Source organism: Vitis vinifera, chromosome 5 (genome assembly GCF_030704535.1).
Source record: "Vitis vinifera cultivar Pinot Noir 40024 chromosome 5, ASM3070453v1".
NCBI lineage: Eukaryota > Viridiplantae > Streptophyta > Magnoliopsida > Vitales > Vitaceae > Vitis > Vitis vinifera.
In genome coordinates this window covers 11494985-11518624 of record NC_081809.1, presented here as the reverse complement: position 1 = coordinate 11518624, position 23640 = coordinate 11494985, and the positions used below count along the sequence as shown (strand labels likewise).

At 33.8% G+C, this 23640-nt stretch overlaps 4 protein-coding genes across 4 annotated transcripts; 1 reads left to right on the top strand and 3 right to left on the bottom strand.

The window, feature by feature from the left end:
• The first annotated feature begins 4740 nt into the window (after window positions 1-4740).
• LOC100252894 (hydroxyethylthiazole kinase) lies at window positions 4741-7164 on the top strand. Its single transcript, XM_002282930.4, has 2 exons — window positions 4741-5221; window positions 6562-7164. Exons 1-2 carry the CDS (start codon window positions 4754-4756, stop codon window positions 6952-6954), a joined length of 861 nt encoding a protein of 286 aa, XP_002282966.2. The 5' UTR covers window positions 4741-4753; the 3' UTR covers window positions 6955-7164.
• A 2413-nt stretch (window positions 7165-9577) lies between these two features.
• LOC100261265 (dirigent protein 16-like) lies at window positions 9578-10887 on the bottom strand. Its single transcript, XM_002285577.5, has one exon. It carries the CDS (start codon window positions 10463-10465, stop codon window positions 9704-9706), a length of 762 nt encoding a protein of 253 aa, XP_002285613.1. The 5' UTR covers window positions 10466-10887; the 3' UTR covers window positions 9578-9703.
• A 1344-nt stretch (window positions 10888-12231) lies between these two features.
• On the bottom strand, window positions 12232-12981 carry LOC100258026 (dirigent protein 16). The gene has a single exon (XM_002282925.4). The coding sequence runs from the start codon at window positions 12979-12981 to the stop codon at window positions 12232-12234; it is 750 nt and encodes a 249-aa protein (XP_002282961.1).
• Window positions 12982-14037: 1056 nt separating this feature from the next.
• On the bottom strand, window positions 14038-18924 carry LOC100263163 (uncharacterized). The gene is made up of 13 exons (XM_010651912.3): window positions 18812-18924; window positions 17714-17946; window positions 16958-17034; window positions 16660-16819; window positions 16397-16421; window positions 16050-16139; window positions 15698-15869; window positions 15377-15450; window positions 15208-15277; window positions 14731-14802; window positions 14529-14662; window positions 14359-14432; window positions 14038-14265 (listed from the first exon to the last, which is right to left on the bottom strand). Exons 2-13 carry the CDS (start codon window positions 17943-17945, stop codon window positions 14174-14176), a joined length of 1272 nt encoding a protein of 423 aa, XP_010650214.1. The 5' UTR covers window position 17946; window positions 18812-18924; the 3' UTR covers window positions 14038-14173.
• Window positions 18925-23640: the final 4716 nt, after the last annotated feature.

Below are 23640 nucleotides of genomic sequence, written 5' to 3'. Positions count from 1 at the left end.
TTAAATTATTGAATTAAATAAAAGATGTGATATCTCCCATTATTTAAATTTTGTATTTTACTTGATCCTCCTAATTAAATTATTTTTCTTTACTGAATTGTAGGATTCATCCTTCTTTATTATTCCACTTATTAGGATAGAGTGATATCAGTGAGGAAGGATTAAGATAGGAGTGTTTCAATTAGAAACAACTTAAATTTTTTTTTTTTTTTTAGAATTCTTGTTTAAGTGTTTGAGAGAATCATGAAATTTATTGTTCAAATATACATTTTTTTTAAATAGTTTTTGTTTCATTTTGATATGTGAAATTATTGTGGTGCCCTTGACCTCCATGTTCGAGGTGTCACAATCATTTTGAGCTTTTTTTTAATATTCTCTATTATAGCAAGATGTAATAGACATGTAGCCTTTGCTCAATAGTGTTTTTCTTAAGGAATTTTAATTATAAAACATGCTAATGGAGTAACAATTTATAAATTAAACAAAATGAAATTATAAAGATTTAATACAAAATTGTAAAAATTATTCAATAATGGATTAACCTAGCATCAATTTATTATTCTAAACACATTTTCATAATTCCCAAATTTTAGAAAACATCAAGTAATAAACTGTTAGGAATTTGAGGCTAATCCAACTTATGGTAATCACCCTAGGAGGAGGAGGGGGAGGGGGAGGGGGAAGGGGGGGTAAATAGGGTGATGGTCTCTTTTTCACAAATTTAAACTATGTAAAAATAAGAGACAATTATATGCAAATATATAATAAACAAAATAAACACAATTGCATATAATTTAAAAGAGTTAGGGAAGAGAGAGTGCAAACACGAGAGTTTATAATAGTTCGGCACTTCCTTGCCTACGTCCACTCTCCTCAACCTCCTAACCGAGTGAGGGTTCCACTATCTTGAAGCTTCAACCAAGCTTCCAATATCTTTACAATTGGATTATGGTTCCAATTCACCCTCTTGGACTTTTGGCTCCAAGCACCCTTTACAATTCTCAAAAGTTATCCTATTCTTGAATAACCTCTCAAGTGATACCCCTCACTTGAGAAAATTCCTCTCAAAGATATACAAAGATTGATCTCACAAAATCCTAGTAATAGAACTTTAGGCTCAAAGATACAAGAAAAACTATGATTGAATGGTGCACTAAAGATATGCAAGTTATGAAACAATGGTGCACTCAAAAACACTCTTCCAAGGCTCAAATATATTCAAGAATGATTTAGGAAGGTTAAGCTCATGAAACAATGAAGATTGAAGCCTTTTTATAGAAGAAAAATGTCAAACTAGCCATTGGGGGTTCGACCGGTCGAGCTAGGAGTCGACTGGTTGACTAGTCGTTAGGAAAAGTGACCGTTGGGCCTTAACCGGACCTCAACTGGTTGAGGTTCAACCTTGACCGGGAAGAGAAGGTCACTAGGAGAGAGAAACTTTTTACCCTCCCTCAACCGGTCCTCGACCGGACGAGTACAACCGGTCGACCGATTGAACCTTTTTTTGGCTCAACACTCAACCTTTTTCAACTTAAAACCTTTTAACACAAGTTTGAAAATAATTTAACACAAGGTTTTAGTTAAAAACATGAAATCATCCAATTCTTAAGATATTTAAAACAATATTACTCTTGGATGATTTTGGTGCATAAATAAAAAATGAAATGCATGAAAGTCCTAATGCACCAACAACCTTTCAAAGAGATTTTAAGAAGCTTTAGTCTTGAAAAACTCTTCTCTTTGAGGTGGTCTTCTTCTTCATGAATTCTCCTTGGCTTGATTTGTCTTTGGATTGCCACTTTGGAAGTCGTCTTGTCTAATCACACTTGAAATATGATTATTAGTTCTAAACCTTGTTTTGTTATCATCAAAATCAAGATTAACCAAACCTTGGTTTCACATAAACCTAATCCTATTCAAACACTATTGCATAACATCCCTAAAAATTCTAAAAATCCCTAAGGGCCTGTTTGGTTGTTGTTTTCAAAAACTATTTTATGTTCTTGAAAACAAAAAACACTAAAAACATGTTTGGGGAAGGGGGTGTGTTTTTATTTTCTATGTTTTTTGTGTTCTCAAAAACCACTTTTTTTAGAACAATAAAAAGATGTTTTCATTATTTTTTTCACTGTTTAAAAAATAGATTGTTCTTCGTGTTTTCTTTTCCTTCTTTTTATGTTTTCTTAGCTGCTTTTTGTGTTTCGATGAAGGTGAGCACCACACTTCCACTTGCAAGCCCTTTCTTCTTCCTTAAATTATTGAAATTAATATACTTACACATGATTATAAAGGCATCCTTTGTTTAAGAAAATTATAACTAGTGTAAAAATTTCAAAATAGAATATTTTTTTTTAATTTAAATGAATTGTGCATATAAAAATTATATATATATATATATATATATTTATAATATCAAGTCAATGGAAGAAAATACTTTATTAATTAAAAAAACAACTTTCAAACATGTTTTTTTGTTTTACTTATTCTAAAAAAAACTTTTTTATTAACTCAACCAAAAATGTTTTTTTTTAGAACAAAAACTGTTTTTTAGAATTTAGTTCCCAAACACAATTTTTTTTTTTTTTAAACACCAAAAACTATTCTCAAAAACTGTTTTCCATAACAGTTTTCAAAAACAACAACCAAACATGCCCTAAATTTTCATAAATTTTTTTAAACTTATCTGTGATCAAATGCATTACATTGAATGTTATATATCTAATTCATTCCAAATACATGACCAACAATAATAGAGACAACTAAAAAAAATTATAATGTATCTTCAATAGTTCCCAAAATTTTAAAAATATTAAGTAATAAACCTAATCCCACTCAAACACCATTGTAGAAAATCCTTAAAAATTCTAAAAATCCCTAAATTTTCATAAATTCTTTGAAACCTATCCCTAATCAAATGTCACTACATTGAAATGTTATGTATCTAATTTATTTCAAATACATGATTGATAATAGAGAAAACTAAAAAAAAAAAAATTATAAATATACATTTTATTATTTTGAAAACACTTCAATAATTTCCAAAATTTTAAAAACATCAAGTAATAAATCTAATTCTAATCAAACGCCATAGTATAATATCTTTAAAAAGTCCAAAAATTTATAAAATGAAGACTATACTACATTAACATGCTTAGTTGATTCACTGTCCTCTTCATTCTTTTCCATTGGCAATTGAGATTGTTGCATTCTAACCATCATTTTAAGCCTTTTTCGCTTATCATTATTCAATGAACTCATTTTTTGCTTCATACTTGGAGATAGGGCATGAGATAACTTCACACAAAAAAAAAAATGGAAATTTAAATAGTGGATGGTTTCCTAGAAAGAGAATGAGATATGAGAAGTTTTTAGGTTTCAGAATAAGAGGTGAGAAGTTTTCTTAGTTTCCATTCTTGTTCAAGAGAGAATGAAGCAAAAGAAAAATTATGTTTGGAGAAAAATAAAGTGGTATTTTTGTCCTACAAAGGTCATGGTTTAATTTTGCGAACATGGATATTATTTTAACCTTTGTAACCAAACAACCCTTATTTTTATAACTAGTGTTTTTGAGATTTAATTGGTTAAAAGAAATAAAATAATAATCAAATTTGTGAATTTAACCCTTTCTATATTTTTACTTAAAAAATGACTCATTTTTAACATAAATACTTTTTACCATTTTAAGTATTTATATATAGTTTTTTTTTAAATTATTTTTACAAAGAAAAGTAGTGAAGGTATTTTGTTGAAAGAATGCCAAAAAGCGAAGAAGGATTAAATTCCTAAAATTGGGTTTTCCATAGCCCTTTTAATCAAATAATTCTTTTTTTATAAGTATTTATTAAAAAAATTATTAATTGACCAAAAGGGATGTAAATATCCCATATTTGAAATTCTAACCCCCTAATTTTAATCTTGAAAAGTAATCTTTTTAGTTTTAGGGTTAAATTTACAAAATGTGCATGATTCCACCCCTTTTAATCCAATAAACCTAAAAAAAAAAAGAGACAATTGTGTTTTGGGTGCCCGAAAATTAAGGTTTGATTTATATAACTTACATAATTGATGGAAATGATATAAAATACCAAAAGACCAAAATACCCAATGACCTTTCACATAAGTTTTTTTTATCTTTATTGCACCACTATTCATGCAACAATAATAATTTTATTTCAACCATATGGTTTTTCATTGTTTTTTAAAACTTTTTTTTTATATAAATAATTGAAAATCAGCATTATTTTCTATTTTAAATTATAAATAAAGAAAAATTCATTCAAAAACTATTTGAAAAAATACTTTCTAAAAAAAGGATAATATGATTTATATTTTTTATATTTTCTTTTTGAAAAAATATTTAATTAAAAAATGAGAACTATTTTTAAAAATAAAAATTGAAAACCTTATTTAATACTATTTTTTATATGAAAATAATAAAAAGAATTAAATTTCATTCATTGATTATCTATTAAATTTTATATGAAAAAATTTTATCCTTATAATAAGAGTAAAAAGATTCAATATCTTTAAAAAAAAAAAAACAAAAGGTTATAAATGAGTAATTCTTCATTAAGGATAGAAAAAAAAAATTTTGAAATTTATACTCATTATGTGCCTATGGGTTAATGATATTTTAGAAATTAATAAAAAATAGCATCTTTCAACTTAATTTTTACTGCTCGCTTAAACGTGTATATATATATATATATATATAAAATGGTGTAAAATATAAAATAATCCGAGTAACCAGGAAATGAGCAGAGAGAACATGGCAGAAGAGGACAGACCCAAAGAAGAAGCCCAAAACGAATGGGCGCAGAAGGCCTGGAGGGCCCTCTCCGCCGTACGGCGGCAGTCACCTCTCATCCAATGCATCACCAACTTCGTCTCCATGGATCTGATGGCCAACACTCTCTTGGCCGCCGGCGCTTCTCCCGCGATGCTCCACTCCCTCCAAGAAATCCCCGACTTCACTCCTCAGGCCCACGCCCTCCTCATCAACGTCGGCACACTCTCCGACGCCTGGCTTCCGGCTATGAAGTCTGCCGCCGAGTTCGCAACTCAGTCTGGAAGGCCCTGGGTGCTGGACCCGGTAGCCGCCGGCGCGACCGGTTTCCGGTTGAAGGCTTGTCTGGAGCTGGTTGGACTTAGGCCAACTGTTATCAGAGGAAATGGTTCCGAGATTATTGCCCTTTCCAAGGCCTCCTTAGGGGCCACTCAAGTAATGGTTTCAAACACCTGTGCTTGCTGGTTGTTGTTTTCATTTGATGATTTTTTTCTTCATCAAATTATTTTTATTATTATTTTATTATTTTAAGAATTTTCAGATATTTTGTGATGTGTGAATTGAAGTATTTAAAATTATTTTTTGTTTAAGAATTCTGAAATGAGTTGGGTGCTTAAATCATAGCAGTTTCAGTGAGATTATCATCTGTTTTCTCAGTATGATGAGGCCTTGTGTTTTCTTCATCTATTTGTTGCATTTGGATACACTCTAACATGATATAAACTAGAAAGACATCGAAGGATTCAGATTCAGATTGTGATAGTTTTAGTGGGAAATTTGGACCATTTTAAGATTGGTCTGAACAAAATTAGATCATAGAAACACACATGTTTGATAACACAAATAAGAACTGATTTTTGTTTTCAGAAACTGAAAAATGAAAATGCCGTACCGTGTTTGTTATAACACTTTCCTGGAAGTGGTGTTGAAAAATTTTCCATGAAATGGGCCAGGTTCATAATACACTGAAATATTGATTTTCTCATAAAAATATAAGCACTGTTAAAATTGAAAACTGTCCCAAAGGGACATGTTCCTATTTTAATTTTTGAAACATTTTTCTGAAAAATCATGTTGTTTCTACTACCAAAAGAGCCTTGATATTGAGGACTATATCTTTGCTTCTGTAGTATATGCTTAACTTTTATGGCTGTGCTCTATCGTTTTGTCTAATAATAATAATTCTCTTCCTAAATTACCTTTCTATTATTTAATTAATTATTTATTCGTAAAATCTTGATTATGCAGTGTCCATATGGTTCCCAGTTTTTTTTTTTGCTCAATTAGAGTAATTAAAAAAAACTTTCTATAAAAATATTCTAAAACTACTGTAGTATGTACCAAATTGGATTCCACATGAGACTTGTCTTTTGAAAAAAGGAGTTTAATGTAAAAAAAAGTAAAAGACGAGTTTGGTATAAAACTTTCAGTGTAAAAAGTGAACTCGATTTTTTCAAAGACGAGTTTGGTATAAAAACTGAACAAGTAGTATCCAATGTGGCCAAAAGTGTCATGTTTTTGTATTTACTTTTCAAACAACTCTTTTTTAATAATTTTTTTAAAACTATGTCTTTTTTTTTAAAAAGAAATCCCTTAGTTCCATCTTTTAAGTATTTAAAATTGGGTTAGATCCTTTCTCTTTCTTCAAGCATGAACCAATCACAATGTTCAACTTATGAGTCTTAGATGTGGCATCTTGTATTTATTTCAAACTTTTTAAATTGGTCTTTATTCTTTTCATGGGCAAGAGTAAGTGAATTAGTTTTATTTTCAAGGGTGTAGATAGCATTCATGAATCAGTAGATGCAATGGAATATGCAAAGTCCTTGGCTAAAGCAAGTGGTGCCATAGTTGCAGTATCTGGAGCAGTTGACATTGTTACAGATGGACAGCAAGTTGTTGGTGCTCGTAATGGGGTGGCCATGATGCAACGGATCACAGCGACGGGATGTTCTGTCACTGCTCTCATTGCTGCTTTTGTTGCAGTTGACCCATTACATGCTTTGGAAGCTACAGTTTTGGCATTATCTGTCTTTGGTGTTGCCGGTGAGATGGGTATGGAAATGGCTAAAGGTCCAGCTTCATTGAGGATGCACTTGATAGATTCACTGTACGGGCTTGATCAACCAGCTGTACTTTCTCGTATCAACATCACCAGCTTGTCATAAAACGTGGGGAGCTCTGTGTGGTACGTCGATTACCATGGACTTGTTTTAGCCATGTATAGTGCTCATACGTTGAGCAATGTGATAACTGACAAATTGATCAGCATGTTATACACTATGTGTACTTTATTGTTCTTTTTACAAATCATAATGATCCCATGGTCTCTCCTATTTACAAATAAACAATTTAAACCATTAGGGTGTTTTTCCTTATGTTGCATCTGATTTTTATTTTGTTGTTGGATTTTTTCTTTTTCCTTTTTGTAAAATAGAAACTTGGTCCTCAGGACTCTCAACAGCTTGTTCAGAGACCTGACTTGAGTTATTTTATTAGCCAACATTATTCAATGATCACAGGGAAATAACTGCAGTATGAAAATTCAGAAAGTAAGATATGCTTATTGGTTTTCAGGCCATGAGTTTTGGTAGAGTGATTCTTTATACTATTCTTGGACTATATTATACTTGAGCTTGAAATCTGAACTTTTTCAAGTTTTGCAACACAATTGACTCTCTAGCAGCCAGGTCTGGTCCATTATGCTGTAGACAAACAGATTTTGAGGGGAAAGAAAAATTTAAGAAAAAAATGTTCTTAATGATGTTTTACAGTACTTATGATTATGGTGGTAATTTTGGTAAACTTCACAGTTCAGGTGCTATCTTTTCTGTCAAGAAAGATAAAATTTGTTAATGATGGATGGATGGATATTTTTGCAATTGTTTTCTGGGTGTGATATTTTGTTGCCCCGAAATTTAATCTTAGAATTGTGAGAAAGCAATAAAGATCCCACCCCTGAAGCATGTGGACTTGTCTGCAATCTTTTTTGTGGTTTGCATCCCCTGGTGACCAAGGTTGTCTAGTCCATGTTGGACTTGACAGTCATGGATTATATTGACATGAAATTGTAAATACTGTTGCAAATAGAAACTGCTTAAACCAATCTGGGTGAGCTATTCTGGCTCTACTGGAATATTAGTTGAAATTCATTTTCTACTTCTAGGTTTTCCCTAAATGTTATATGTCTAATCATATTTTGCCTAGCCTTTCCACAAACGCTCCTTGTGATAATATTCTTCCTAGCCACATCTCATGAACACAGGCTCCCAACCTGCGTCTGTCAAAACAATAGGTAAATTTGTTGCCTTATGCTTACCTTGTAAGATTCCTTCTTTCTTTCTTTCTTTAATTTTTTTTTTTTTTTTTTTTGGTGGTGGGGGGAGGATTCAAGAGCTCTCTGGAAGTGATTCTTTACTTTTAGTCCCCATCTTCAATAATATAGGTGATATCCTTCTCATTCATTTTCTGATCTGCTGATGTTCAAGCTGAGATACTGAAAAGCAGTTTAAGGCTGAACTTCAAATTTTGTTTAACTTTGGTCACTCTGCCATGAATTAAGTGGATGGTTAAGTTCTAAATCACATTACTTGTACAATTCTCTTCTTTGCATGCATGTTTCGATGACTTTATCACACAGTCAATTCTCTTCCACTTAATCCCTATTTCATGGCCAGATATCTTTCCGATTAAGGGGGAAAGCTCTCTCCTGTTACATGTATCCTATTTTCATTTCATCAGGGAAAAGCCATCTTTTTCTCAACAATGTCTTTGTCATTGGAGCAATAGCCTTGTGTTAGATAGGAACGGATTTGATAAATAGTGATAACCCTCGGATGGGGTATTAGTACATAAAGATCTATTAGATAATGAACTATTGGTTCTAAGCCAGTTTGGTGATGCCTTGCTTTATGGAATTCTCTAAATTAGATAGCCAAAACTTTTAGTTGGAACATGGGTGACAAAGTTCTGGTAAAAACCAACTTATGAATCATAAATCAATTGCAGAGTAGACTTCTTAAAGCAGGCACGAATGTTCACCTCTTGATGTTGGTGATAACGTCTCTCTCCAAGTCTTAGATGGGCTGGTAGCTATTGCTAAACAAGTAAAATTACTGGAATCCTCCAAAGACTCTATGGAGTGGCTTACTGTTTCCACACATGCTTGAATATGAGGAAGGAGGAGCCCTTATTTGAGTGCAACATGGGGTAACTAGACTTGGATTGGTTTTTAGGTACCACACTAATTTGTGCGGTTCTTTCTGTGTTGGGGACCTTTTTTTGAGACAGTCTTCATCATTGGTGTCTGATGCCTGTGAGAATATCTTTCCTATATTCAGTTTACAAGTTACAACAGAGTTACGGCCGTCGTTAAGTATTATATTCTGCATAATTGTCTTACCTAATGGATAAATAAATATGTGCTTTATCAAATTCAAAAGTCCATTGAAGCCTTCATTTATCAAACATCACAATTCAACCTAGAATTAAAATGTAGAAAATTTAAGTACATTGTAGTACTGTACAAGTTTCAAATTTAAAGTTCTTGATACAAGGGATGTGCTGAATAAAATTGCTTACAAGTTGGCTACTTTCTTTTGATCTTGAATGATCCTTTTTTTTTTTTTTTTTGTACTGATGTGGCTGCTTGTAATTGGTTGCAATTGTGAAATATGGGAACTGTGAAATGTGAAACTGGTATTGATGAAGCAGGAGTCCATGTTCGATTTTACCATGTTTTTGTGTGGGAAGAGAGGGGGGTTGGGCACTTGTGGAAGTTAGAACCTAGTGGACTGATAAAACTTAAAACATATTCCTTACTCATAGATGCCACATTAACAGGAAAATAACAAACCATACACACATTCATTTTCCCACAACCACACCCACATCAAATTTTCATTCACAGTACCATCCTTAGTAGCTTAGATGGACAGTGATCCTCAACAATGTCTCTGCACCATCTGTGACATGTTGTCCAGATGGTATGAGTGGCCGCACCTCACCAAAACCACGAGCATTCTTAAACTTTCCTGTTCCACCGGTCACAGACAAACGTGACATAGCGCTTCCAATCTTGTACACTCCAAAGAAGTTGAGGTTATCACCATATTCTCCTCCTTCCATCATAGCTGTGAATGCCATCATTTGTGTGGTACCATCTGCAGAGCTTGCCACATAAACTCCCTGGGCTTTCCCTATAGACTGTGACCCTAGCTCTGGACCAGAGGTCAACACATCATCAATGACAGTGATCGTTCCAAAACCTAGACCCAACCCATCAGGTCCTAATTGGGTTGCCGTTTTACCATTCTGGTTTGGGTCATTTGGTTTTCCTCCAAAAGCACTACCTGCTAATCCTGTTCCTAATGGGATACCGTTGTTGCCATTAACAAGTGGAATGGCACCATTGGCATTGGGGATGGCGACCCCATCTTTTGGAGGATTGAACCCCACTGGCCTAGCAAAGGGTACTTGACCACTGTAGATGTTCCCTAGCAAGCCGGTAATCGGCCTAGCTGTAGGGTTATTGCCTCCAAGAATGTCATGCATGTATAACTCAAGGACTGGCGCTTCCCCACCTGTGGTTGCAAGATCCACTGCTGACACAATTGTTGCCATCCATATGCTAGCAATTAGCATGGTGATGGAGACGTCCAGTGATGATTGCTTGAACATCTTGCAATTTGTGTGTGTGAGGGGCTTTGGGTCTCTAAGAACTTCTAGTTGAAGGTTAACCAGAATATGTGGTTGTGCTGTAGACCTTGCTCTTTAAATAGACAGGAGGTCATTTGGTTAAGATGGAGTAGTTGTGAAACACAAACGCTGGTGCAGTTGTTGGAGTGTGTATATTAGTTGTGGGAAGCTAAACCAATATGTTTTGGGTCTTTTTATTAGCCACACATGTCATGTGTTGAATGGATGAAATCTAATGCATGATGGGTTCCTGAACCAATTTTATCTATCATTTGTTTTGGTTTGTGATACTGAAAACTCAAGAACCTTAGCTGTTAATTCAAACTTATAAAGATTTTCTTGAATAGGTCTATACACATTTCTGGCTCCCTGTTTTGGTTAGGTTTGATCTTTTTTAACTATATATCAAAGGGACAATTTTAGCATTATCAAATTTTCATTAACTTTGTAACAACTTCAGGGTAAAATGGGACATTCCTGATAAAACAACATTGTTTTTTCATATTAAATTCTTTTTAAAGATAGAAATTCTTTTCATTAGTTACAAAAATACAGTCAAGAGCTCTTATTTAGGTTTAAAAGAGATTTTGATTTCTAAAATATCAATCCAAATAGCGCTTTAGATATGACTTAGCATCCAACTAGCACTTAACTATTAGGGCTACTACAACTTCTAGTTTTTCCCAGTTCCTACTTTCTTTCCCTGTCTAGTCTCTCCCCTCACCCATCTTGATATAAGCTTAGATATTTTAGTTACCTTCCTTTCCAATTTTTACCACATCCTGCTTAAGCTTCAAATCAGGTCGAACTTGTGTTGTCTAGAAGTGTGAATCAAGAAGAAAGTTAAAGTTCAAAAACATTAGACCAGTGAAAATCTTTGCTTGTCTAGCTCCAAGGAATCGGTTTCAGATGATTCTTTCTAGAAGTTAAATGCATACTTAACACAGCAAAACTTTCAGAACATGGGTACACCAGCAAGGAAAAAAAAAAACAAGGAAAAAGGTGGATTTATGTAGGACTGGCAGGTTTTGGAAAACCCAGTTATCAAGGTATGAATGGAAACATACAGTTTTGAAAGCGGGTTGTAAACTTCAGATGAAGCGGTAAGCGTTTGTTAAGCTCATTACCAGAGTGATAACTTATCGCAGCTCTGCTTGGATCGAGGTAAGAAGGTTTCTTATCTTAGTTTTTTATTTTTTATTTATTTTATGCCATTATCTATAAATTAGGCTTTTCTGCTATTGTCTGTACATTTTGGAAAGGTTCTAGGCAATGGCATCCATTCACAGTTTTTTTTTTTTTTTTTTTCATTTCAGGGTCTGTATATATGACATTCTGAATCTTTGTTTGTGTAAAAAGTCCAAGTTAATCTCCTTGTTGCATATTAGCAACTGTAGAATCACTTTTATAGTTCAGAATGGGAGAATGAATAAAAGGTCATCACTGAAGATCTCAATTGTCCATGTCTGGTATTGATTGCTCAATAGTGTACAAGGTGTAACACATAGCTCTATGGTTAAAGGATTCATCCAACAAGAGATAGTTGTCTATATGCCATTACCAAATTCAAACAGATCGCATAAAGAACATTTCTATCAGGGGATTACAACTCAAGTATCAATAAATTTTTGAAAACATTGCTGGACTCACTGCTAACACAGACACAGAAACTTCAATCCATGCCCACACTCATTTTCACATAAAAACAAATGCACATTTCCTCTTAAACCACTATACTGATACCATTCTCAGTAGCTTAGATGGGCGGTAATCCTCAGCAGTGTTTCCACACCATCTGTGACATGTTGTCCGGATGGTATGAGTGGCCTTATCTCTGCAAACCCACAAGCATTCTTAAACTTGCCTGTCCCACCCGTCACAGACAAACGTGACATGGTGCTCCCAATCTTGTACACACCAAAAAAGTTGATGCTATCCCCGTATTCCCCTCCTTCGATCATTGCAGTAAATGTCATCATCTGAGTTGTCCCGTCTACGGAGCTTGCCACATAGACTCCTTGAGCTTTCCCCATTTGCTGGGACCCCAAATCAGGCCCGGAGGTCAACACATCATCAATGACAGTGATCGTTCCAAAGCCTAGTCCCAGCCCATCGGGTCCTAGTTGGGTTGCAGGTCTACCATTATTACGATTAGGATTTCCAACAAAGTTTGTGCCTGCTAAGCCAGTTCCTAGAGGGATGCCATTGGTGTTCACGGTTGGAAGAGCGCCATTGGCATTGGGGATAGCAACCCCACCTTTTGGGGGAAGGAACCCAACTGGCCTAGCGAAGGGCACTTGACCACTATAGATGTTCCCTAGCAAGCCAGTGACCGGCCTAGCTGTTGGGCTACTTCCACCAAGAATGTCGTGCATGTATAACTCAATCACATGCTCTCCACCCTCTGCTGCAACCTCAACTGCAGCCACGGTAGTTGCAATGTGCCCAATAGCAACAAGCAGTGTGAAGAAAATGGATGTCGACAGTGGCTTCAACATCTTGAAATGTGAGTAGCGAAAGGGCTTGTTGGTTAAGTGAAGGTGCTTGAGCTGACTATGCAAATGAGCAACAGACCTTTCTCTTTAAATAAATGGGAGATTATCAGACTTTGATGGAGTTGTTGCTAGACAAGGTGCTGAGCAACATTATTTGACTTTAGCCTTTTAGGTATCATTATTATAATAAGTATCCAGTGGCAATCTCTTTATTGAAGGACATTTGCAGTGGATTGGGTGGGTGGGTGCAATCCAATGTACAATGGGTGCTACCAGAGATTATATAATATTAACTCCAATTACCTGATGATATGATCACAATCATTCAATATTTGGAAGTTTATGTTGATTTGGTGAAGGGAGCGGGAGATGGTGAGATTTACTCACAAGTGTGGCAGCTACAAGTACAACCAAACCACACTTCAGAAAACAAACGAAAAATTTTGCTTACCGGATGGATGGCTAAGGAACACCATCTGATTACAATTTAACTAGGAAAATTGCGTGTATGTTATACCATTCCTGCAAGCCCCAAGCTTATAGCTACTCCCTTCTATATTTTCCTGTCCTGCATCTTCTATATGGCTAACATAGTTTAAATTCTTGTTTCATTGACTATCAGTAAATTTTTTCTTTTCACAGGGCTTTATTTTGACATAGGCCTGGCTTAATGATAGTTAAATTCCAAATCTTTTTTAGGATAAACTTTTGAAATGTTGCAGTCTGATGTAACATTTAAATGGGTCATATCAGCGGTTGAATACTGATGATGTTAGTCAATTGTAAATTAATCAAGGAGCTTAGTTGTGAAGGTCATTTTTTCTTTTTCTTTTTAACATTAGGAGGGGCTTCTATACTTACCCAACTCCTACCATCATACTTCATGCAGAGCCAAAGCACCTAAGTTTTGGTCCATTTAATAGGCCAATTCATAAATCATGCTGAAAATCAACATTCCATTTCTTAACAGTCACCTTTTGTGCTCTTGGGAGAGAGAGAGAGAGAGAGCAAAATATGGTATCTAAACTCTGAATAATGATTCTCAAAGTAGGCATTTTATTCTTGATCCGCTGGTCATTGAATTGAAATTCTTGTTTGTCCTTTACAGTGGTATGAAGCCTAAACAAGAACTTCCAACCTCTCAATATCAAATGAAGAAAGAATACTAACAATACAGGCAATGGATTAAATGGAATCATGGCAAAGCTGAGTTGTGTATCTGCTGTGTAGTGTCTTCATGATCCATGACTTTGGTCTGCCTTACCACTGGGAAAATCAATTTCCAAACTGCATGGTGGGAGTGGGGTGTGTTTCAGTCAGTAATCATCTCACAATTAGCTTATAAATGAATGTGATTAGCTTAGAAGATGTTAAACATACGGTAAATCGTGGCTGCTAACCACTCATTCACAATTTTCACCCACGTACTTGCCCAACCGATGTCAATGCTCCATCTGCTTGTTTTAAATGCAAGAGTCAAATATATACGAAAAATGCTGAAAGAAGGGATTTGGATGGAATAAGAACATGAGTAATCTACAGCTGCTTACTTCCTGGCTGAGCTATCTAGGTTCCAGCTGATGAACAACATAGCAAAGTACATAGCCCCCAGGGAGAATATCATGTGGAAAAATCCATACTTATAAGGGATATCATCCTCCTCTTGAACTTCATCTTTGCGGAACTGGACAGCATAGAAGGACTCATTACTTCTTGCCAAATGAACAGGGATTAACAGAAAAATGTAGTCACCTGGAATGATTGTGAATCAATGCCTGTGGAAAAGGTTGCCATCACAATTGCACATATTGCAATGAGGAAGCTCTGGAAGCAGGAGGATGGGAGAGCAAACTTTTAGTGAAGTGATCAAGAAAAACACCCATACAAGGAAACAAAAAGATTTATGCTTAATGTTACTGTATCTTGATAATTTCTATGAATCATTGTCTAGCTTTAAACACCAAGAACTATTCTGAATGCCAAGGACTGATGCTTTTGTAACCTGTTTTGACTATAGTTGAACAAGTTACAATAGCATCAGTCAGCAACTGGAAATGAAGGTATCTAAGTCCACATTTGGAGGATGACAAATACCAGTCACTTCAACAGGACAGATGGTAAGTGAATCAGCATGACTATGGATTCTCACAGTCATGCTTTTCTATTACTTACTTTGAAGGATTGCATCAATGGAAGTAGACGGGAAAATAAGCAGATTATTAAGCTTACCAGTACAGTTATCCAATCAGCATTACTCTTCTCTTGCTTTTGTGCGTTGCAGTTTTCAGTGGCAGGCTCACTGGAAAATTTTTAAAGTCTTTGGCAGCTAAGTGAAATGGCATAATACTCGAAATGAGTCCAAGCCAGTGACTTAGAATGTTTGGGAGAGATTTCTAACCTTCTGATAGCAGACCAACAGAGGAAAACAATATAAGAAGCCATGATCCCTGAAGATAAGAGACCTCTATTGACCTGTTCTAAGCATCCAAATAATCACATATCAGAGACTACAATGACTATTATGTTGATAGGAACCTGGTGAAACATGATAAAAAGAGAAGGAAAAAAAAAAAATCATTTCCAAATAAACTAAAATCATGTCTTCCTGGGAATTCAGAATACAAACATCGCTTGATGGGCCATAATTAACAAGAGCATCCATATGAATGTGAGGAAAAAAAAACATACCAACTGGAAAGAAGTTCTTAAAAAAGCTTACCTTAGAATGCAAAGACATAGCCATCATTACCACAAGCAAAATTGCAGTCCAAGTGATGAAAAATATGTTGAGACTGCAGGAGGTTCTTGGGGCATACAGGGAGTACATCAACACGATTCCACACATAGAAGCAATATAAAAAAGTGTTGACATGAATAACCCCAGGAAGCAGCTGCAGAATATGAAAGAGCCGATATATCAGCAAATTCACAACAATCAGTTTCAAGGAAACAAGCCAATGCAATTGTGACTATACTTCAAAAAATCAATTAAACTCATTGGAATAAAGTTTTATGCTTCTGCTAGCACATGCCCTTCCTAGCATATTTGTAGTTAGTCCATGAATTTGTACCTTGGTTTCCTTTTCTCATCAGGCATCCAGTAATTATTCCACCATGTGATAAACTGGATCACACTAATGAGCTGGAGAACAAGAAATATCCTACACCATATAAGGCACAGGATGAGTATTAGTCATGGCAGACATTGGTGAAAACATAATTATAGCAATCTCCCCTCTTTTCTTCACTAGAAATTATAACTTATAGCTATAGGGTCTGCATGTTCACAACATACTAGAATGGAGATTCAAGCCTTTGATAGACAAATTGAAACAATTTGTTCTTCGTAAAGAGGAATAAAGGTTCACGTCTTATATTGCTTTATATAGAAACTTTAAGCCAAGGGTTGGAATATTACCCTGCACCGACACGAGCAAGTTCACCTGCAAGAAGAGTATAAACTTGTTAATTATCAGTCCCAAGATGGAAATTTGGAAGGGAAAAGTGAAACTCAACAGTAAAAGAAAGCATTTCTCATAGAACTTCAATGGGGACACGCCTGTTCTTCAAATTTTTGACTTGAGTGCTTCCTCTTTTCTTGATTGTTATGTAAAGGAATATATAAGCATGAACCAGGCTTGCATTTTCAGGCTTCTTAATTGGGACTCAAGTTGAACATACCATAGAAATGAATAAAATCCGAGGGGAAAAAGAATGGAACTGTCAATGATACAATCAGTAGGATAAACTTCAATTTCCACCATCTGGAATGCCACTCACTGCTAGCTTCATCTAATTTGCTTGTTTTAAATGTTGTGAGGAACATTAAAAGGAAAAATATCTGAATTATTGTTAAGGATGTTAAATCTCAAAGGAAAAAGTAGTAATGGAAACCAAGTGTATACCATATCAGAGCAGTGATGATACAGTTCATAAGCATCATATCTGAATTATTGTCGTCATGTTAAACAAAGGATACAAAGCAACCTAAACTCACACGAAGAACTCCCATAGTATGAAAACAATCACGTCCCTCGATTCCACAAGATTCTAGATCTGCAAGAGAAATTATTAATCATAAGGAAACACCAAACAGCATCATGGGATATTCCTTTCAAGTCTCAGCTTTGTAGAGTTCAAGTGTCATAAGAGGTATCTGCTCAGCTGCTACAAGTTGGAAGAAACATTAGACAATGCACAAAAAGCATAGGACCAAAAGTGCCAAACAAATGTATCTGGTACAGAAATTGGATAAGAAGCAGTTATGCCATTATGTAATTGTTAGTTATTGTTAAATAGAGCCTATTAAATAAAAATGCTGACACAAAATACCGATAACAAGCTTCAAATGCTGCATTTTGGGGCATTTTCATTGAACCTCAGGCATAGTTTCAACCTTCTGAGAATTGCACCAAAGCTATTGGCAGAACATCCTGGCCTTATCAGAAATGAGATAGCTTCATAATCAAAGACCATGGTTCAGACTCTCACAAATTCAGGGTCTTGTAGTTTGATTTGCCATGAGAGATTGATAATTCAGGGTAGTATAGATAAGTAGTGAGAGGCTGTACTTATGACTCACTATTCATATCTGAAAATAAACTTCTTATTAAAAAAAATTTCTTACAGAGGATTCTTCAAGCTTTCTGAGAATTGAAAACTTCATCAGATGGCAAGATGATCCAGTCCTACAATGAAATTTTACTCAAAATTTGGAGGAAGAACATTGACTTACACTGAAGCTGAGGGAAGACCTTTTGTCCATAGTCGCGGATGAACCAAGCACTAAGATTTGTCAACAAGAAGATAATGCCATATGAATATCGAGCCTGCAAAGACTTTTTCCTTTCTACTGAGCATTCAACACTCTTCTGTTCTAATGCCGTAGGTAGTTCTTCAACCATCTCTAAACTGATTACATTGTTTTCCCCAACCTTGGCCTCGACAACTTCAGCAGAGGCGCTCATTCTGCATTCAATCACAATAAAGTTAAAAGATTAACTAAAATTTTCAGATTTTTCTTCACAATAGAGGCTGCATGCCCAAGTAGTTGTAATCTTTACATAGAGCAACTTCAATGGGCTGGAAAAGTATGAGCATTTCTCAGTAAAACTGACAGTACAGCCTCAATCATGCATCAAGTAAAATGTAATTTTCTCCATGGAAGAAATTTTTGAAGATGATATTGAAAATGGTTGAAGTACATCAACTTCATGCAATTAAAAGTGATTAACTAGTTACTTTTACACCATGGGAACTGCAGCTCAAAAAATCATTTTCTTTAAAAAGCTTCATTGTGCTAGAACAATGTGTAGTCAAATCTAGATCTCCTGATAAACCTAAATTTTCTACACCTGCCCCCCAACTAAAATGGAATTTTATCCACATAAGATTGAGATTTCAAAGTCACATTAAGCTCAAGTTGCAAGAAAAACATAATTGTTTTTCTTCTATTAAACTACATTCTCAAAGGCAATTCAGATAAGAAAAAGCCCTTCCATGTACTTCGAAAAGGTAGAACAAAATGTAATCTTCCCCTTAAATCTAAGAAGTTCCTGCATAACTCATCCATCAATTTTGTCCACCTATGAATGTGAATTTGTAAAGACCATAAGGAAAATGCTTGAACTAAAATTAATTTAAAAAAAAAAAAAAAAAAACAAATAAGCACCCTTCAACAGATAATCATGCTCAAAGTAGGCATGTTTCCAATATATGAAAATGGAGAGGAAAAAACACTAAGTATCACTGCCACAACCACCACCACGAACCCTAAAGAAAACATAAATAGAAGGGAAAACAACCAGTAAAAGGCAGGAATGGGAATGCTAACCTTTGATTACTGGTTTAGAATAGAGATGGTATTTAGTCTCCAGACTCCCCGGCCTAAAGAAATGAATGAAGCTCTGTTTTCACTCCTTACAACAAGATAATTACTATTGAAGCAGCCAGTTTTAAAAGGGCATTTAACAACTGGCAGTGTTTCATAATTATATTACCACCTAGCCCCAAAGCCTTAGGCTATGTTTGGTTCCCGGAAAGTACAAAGGAAAGAAAAAAAATGCTAAGGAAAATGATTTTCTCATGTTTGGTTGTCCTATGAAAAATATCAAAGAAAATTAAATATAATTAAAACTAATTAAAAGCTTATGTATTTTTAAATTATTTAATCTTTATATTGATGAGTTAAAATAAATAAAATGAGTTTAAAGTAACAAAAAAAATAATTTATCAACTTTTAATCTATTTTTTTATTTTCCTTCATTTTTTCTTTCCTTCTACTTTTCCTTTGTATTTTCTTTCCCTCGCATTTTCCCTCCAATTTTCCGGCAACCAAACATAGCCTTAATATCCAAACCATTTCTCTCATGTCCTTTTCTATGATGTCATGACGCTCCATCCCACACCATGGAGCCCTGGGCTAGTCTTTTACATATAATATCAGTGCTTGACACCCAAAATCTCTGAACAATTACAAACAGGATACAATACTCCACATTTATTACAATATATTTTTTAGGTGTCTAACAAATATTATAATAAATACCATTTTCCATATCTGAGAATTTATCTTTGTTTTTGACATTTTTTGCAACAGGACAAGGCTAAATGATTTTTTAAGTGAAGTTTGGCTTGAGTTAATGGTTTCCAATCCAGAGAAACTCATACCAAATGTTCAAATTCTGAATGCAGAAGTTTTCATTTAGTAAATCTAAGTAAGAGATCAACAGATTCATTTCTTTTTTTTTTTTTTTTTTTTTGAAGTTCAAGACAATATTGGGAAAGCAGAACTTGATATTGGGTCAACAAATAAGTTCCTGGATTATTTAAATCACAAAAACAGAGATATGATAGAGATGGTAATGATCATTGATTTGTCTGAAGAGGAGGAATGAAGCTACAATATTGAGAAAGGTCTAGGAGATTAGAGATGCTTTGATTCTGAATAATGTATGACAAACAGAGGAAGACAATGCAGGTAGGGCCCAAGGCCTTGACCAAGGCCTAGACCAAGGCCTAGAGCCCTCCTGGTTTTCAGACTCTGTGTGGGCATCCAATCTACTAGGCGTTTGTAGGTGCTGTAGTGGCGGTTGGAAGTGAGGCTGTGCTCAAAGACTATTTGAATAGCTTTTGCCCACAAGTAACCCTTGAAGCCTAAAGCCACGAAAGAACTATCCATTAGGATTATGAAGTGCTGAATATTTCAAAGATGTATGCACCCAAAAAGAAAATAATTCATAGGGTGATAGAAGATAGAAGTTTAATTAATTTGTTTTCACATAACTTTGTCCTTCCCAGCTCACTTTCACAATATAATATATTCTCATGTGTGGTTAGGTATTGTATCATTGGGTTTAGGTTGTCTTCTAGAGTGAGTCAGTAGGGGAATGTAACTTGAAATGGTGGGGAAATGGATTTGGTGAAAGTTGGAAAGAATGCAGGGGGAGGGTATGGAAGTCTCTCACCTCCTTCCACAAGTTTGGTTGATAAAAATATCTCTTCCTTCTCTTTTACTTCTGCTAGTCTCTCTTACTTGGTTTTTGAAATGATAACACATCCATGGGATCATCAAATGTGGAGGAGGGAATGGCAAAACTTGAGACCTCTGAGCTATCAAGCCAACTTGCATTCCCATTTTCAAGGGCATGGGTCCTGGTAAAAAGGTCTTAACACCATTTCCTTCAAGAAAAGATGTTCACTAAGCCCAACTTTTGGCATTTTAAGGGCTTGCCCACCCACATTTAGTTCCATATTGTTATGAAAAAAAATAAAAAGGCTTAAAATTAAAAATTGATAAATAATTTTAATTCTAAAATTTATTTAATAAAATAAATTTTAAAATTCAAACAAAAACATTTTTTTTTTCATTTTAAAGTTTATTTAGAAACAATTCAATACACTCAAAATTAATAATCAGTTTTATTAAGAATAAAATAAAAATAAAAAATCAAGTCAAAGAAAATCTATAATGATTTACTTTTTAAAGTATTTAAAAAAATTCTTTATAAGAAGTTAAATACAATATAATTTAATTATAAAAATATATTGTGATATGTTTCAAATTTAAGAAATACATATGTAATATGAAAGGATTGTATACCCTTTAAATCCAATACACAATAAAATTGTATGCATATTGAAGATGCTCCAAATCTTCATGAATAAACAAGTTTTGATTTCTTTAGTTGTAGAATACAATGAAGGATTTTTATGAAGGGGAGGACCCCCTTTTTATTTATATGCTCCTCATTCATGAAGCTTTCAGGAAGTTTCCTCATTTTTCTTCTTTTCAATTGATTTTCAATTTGAATCATTTTTATGTTTAATTTTGAATTATTAAACTTTAAGTGATGAGATGATGACTCTAAGTTTTGATCATGTTGTCTATATGATGCAGCTAATGAATCTATGGTATTTGCAGAACTGTCTAATATAGATGAGTTACTGTCTAATTTTGCAAATATGTCTAACTCATGAGTAACTGGTTAAATTATATGCACTATCTAAATTATATGCAGAATTATGAGATGCAGAAATTTTTATCTTAAGAGATCTAGATGAACTAACTTTACTTAGTTCCTTTGTAATATTACTCATTGTCACATAAAATAATCACAATCTTATCATTGATTAATTCAAATATATTTCTGAACGAAGACCACTACAAGCAAAATCAATATCGGACTTACGCTCCTTCTATCCTTTGAACACCGCTATCTAGATTGATTAAATCGTTCACATAAAATTCAATTTGAACTAATTTATAACTAAATTAGTAATTACAAACTGTTCAAAATTGTAACATCACTCAGTTCTTAAGCAGAACTTAACTTTGATACCATTTCAACTCAAGACATCAAACAGTTCATAAAACAAAAGATAAATTTTGTAAATATAATTTAAAGCATAAAATGAGCACAAAAAAATTGAATCTCAAATAAAACTTTCTATTGAAATAATAATAGATTTATAGGAGGAGATGTGCTTATCACTATATTTATTTGTACTAATATCATATGTACTATTTGAAAACCTTTATATATATATATATATATATATATATATATGTTATGTGTTAATATCAAAGTATGAAAATTTAATTTTCAATGACTAACATAGACATTAAATATATAGTAAACAATCATATAACATTAATAATCAAGTATATCATACATCATCTAATTTTACAACATCTTGTGTGACATTATTGTCAAAAATTTAACTAGGAAACCTGTATATGTAAGGTATATATGGACTCCTGTATCAATTACTCAAAGACATTGGGGCTCAAGGTTTCATCAACACCTACAAAAAAAAATTGTGAATGGGGAAAAATTAGTTTACTAATGTACTGCAAAATATTGTAAATAATAAAATTAGTATTCATGAAATTATTTCTTTACTATTAACAAAACCAATTGATATAATTACCACTAGAACTTCTAGTATTGATTCATCATCTTATATAAAAATTAAGTTATATTAAATTATCATTAACTTAAAAAGAATAAATTAAAATTAACAATATCGGAAAACTCTCTAGGTATTTGGAACTTTAGTGCCAAATAGCTCTTAAGGTGTCTACATCTTTAATGCTAGATACCTTTAAAGGCATTTGAAACTTTAGTGTTGGATGCTTCAAAGAGAGTCTAGCCCTGAAAAATTAGACAACCATCATTAGCTCCTTCTTAATTAGGCTTCAAAAATGGAAAAAAAAAAATTGTAAAAACCATGGCTCTTTACTTCTAACACTATTAGAGATAATTATTTGTTTATCCACTACTTTAAAAATACAACTTTCTTTGAGGCCTTTCTTAAGGTTATGGATAGATATGAAGAGACAAAATGGAGGAAGAAGGAGAGGAAGGCGAGTGTGTTGTGTTGCAAGCATATTTATAAAGAGAGTTTTGGTAGATGCAAAGAGAGTTTCTGGACATGGAAGGTTAGACACAGTGGAAAGGTCTGGATAATGAGGAAATGTTCGGAATGGAAGGTCAGATACAAAAAATAAAAGCATCTGGATGTACAGTTTTGAACCATCCGAGTATGTTTGAAAGTTGGACCCTATAACACTAAACACCATTCGTGACACCTCTTGTTTTATAGGTTTTGGTGGGAGCAAATTCCCAAAATGTGATGAGGAATGGATGAAGAGATTTTGGGTGGGGCATTTATAGATTCTCTTGTTTTTTGTTTGGCCAACTTCTCTTACAAATAAGAAATGACTTTTGAAAAGAAAAATAAAAATGACTTTTGACAGCTTAGATATGATCCTCAAACCCCTAGCAGTTGATTGTTCTGTCCCTCAACAATAGGATGACAATAGGATGTTTGATAAATTTATGGTAAATTTTTAAAAAATAATTATTTGTAAAAAAAATGGTAGTTTAAAAAAATATTAATAAAATTACAACACTCTCTGCCAATAAGCTTCACCAAAAGTGTCACATCACAACTTGTGTTCTGAAGGCGTAATTTTAGCGTATTATCATGAAATTGTGTGTTCAAGACATGACTTTATTTTATTTCTTTTCATTTTTTCTATTTTTTCTTGTGATTTTTTTTTATGTAAATTAATTCATTTTTTCATTTTTTTAAAAATTTTATTGTTTTTCTATCTTTTTTTTTTTTGGTTTTTTTTTAAATGTTTTTTAATTATTA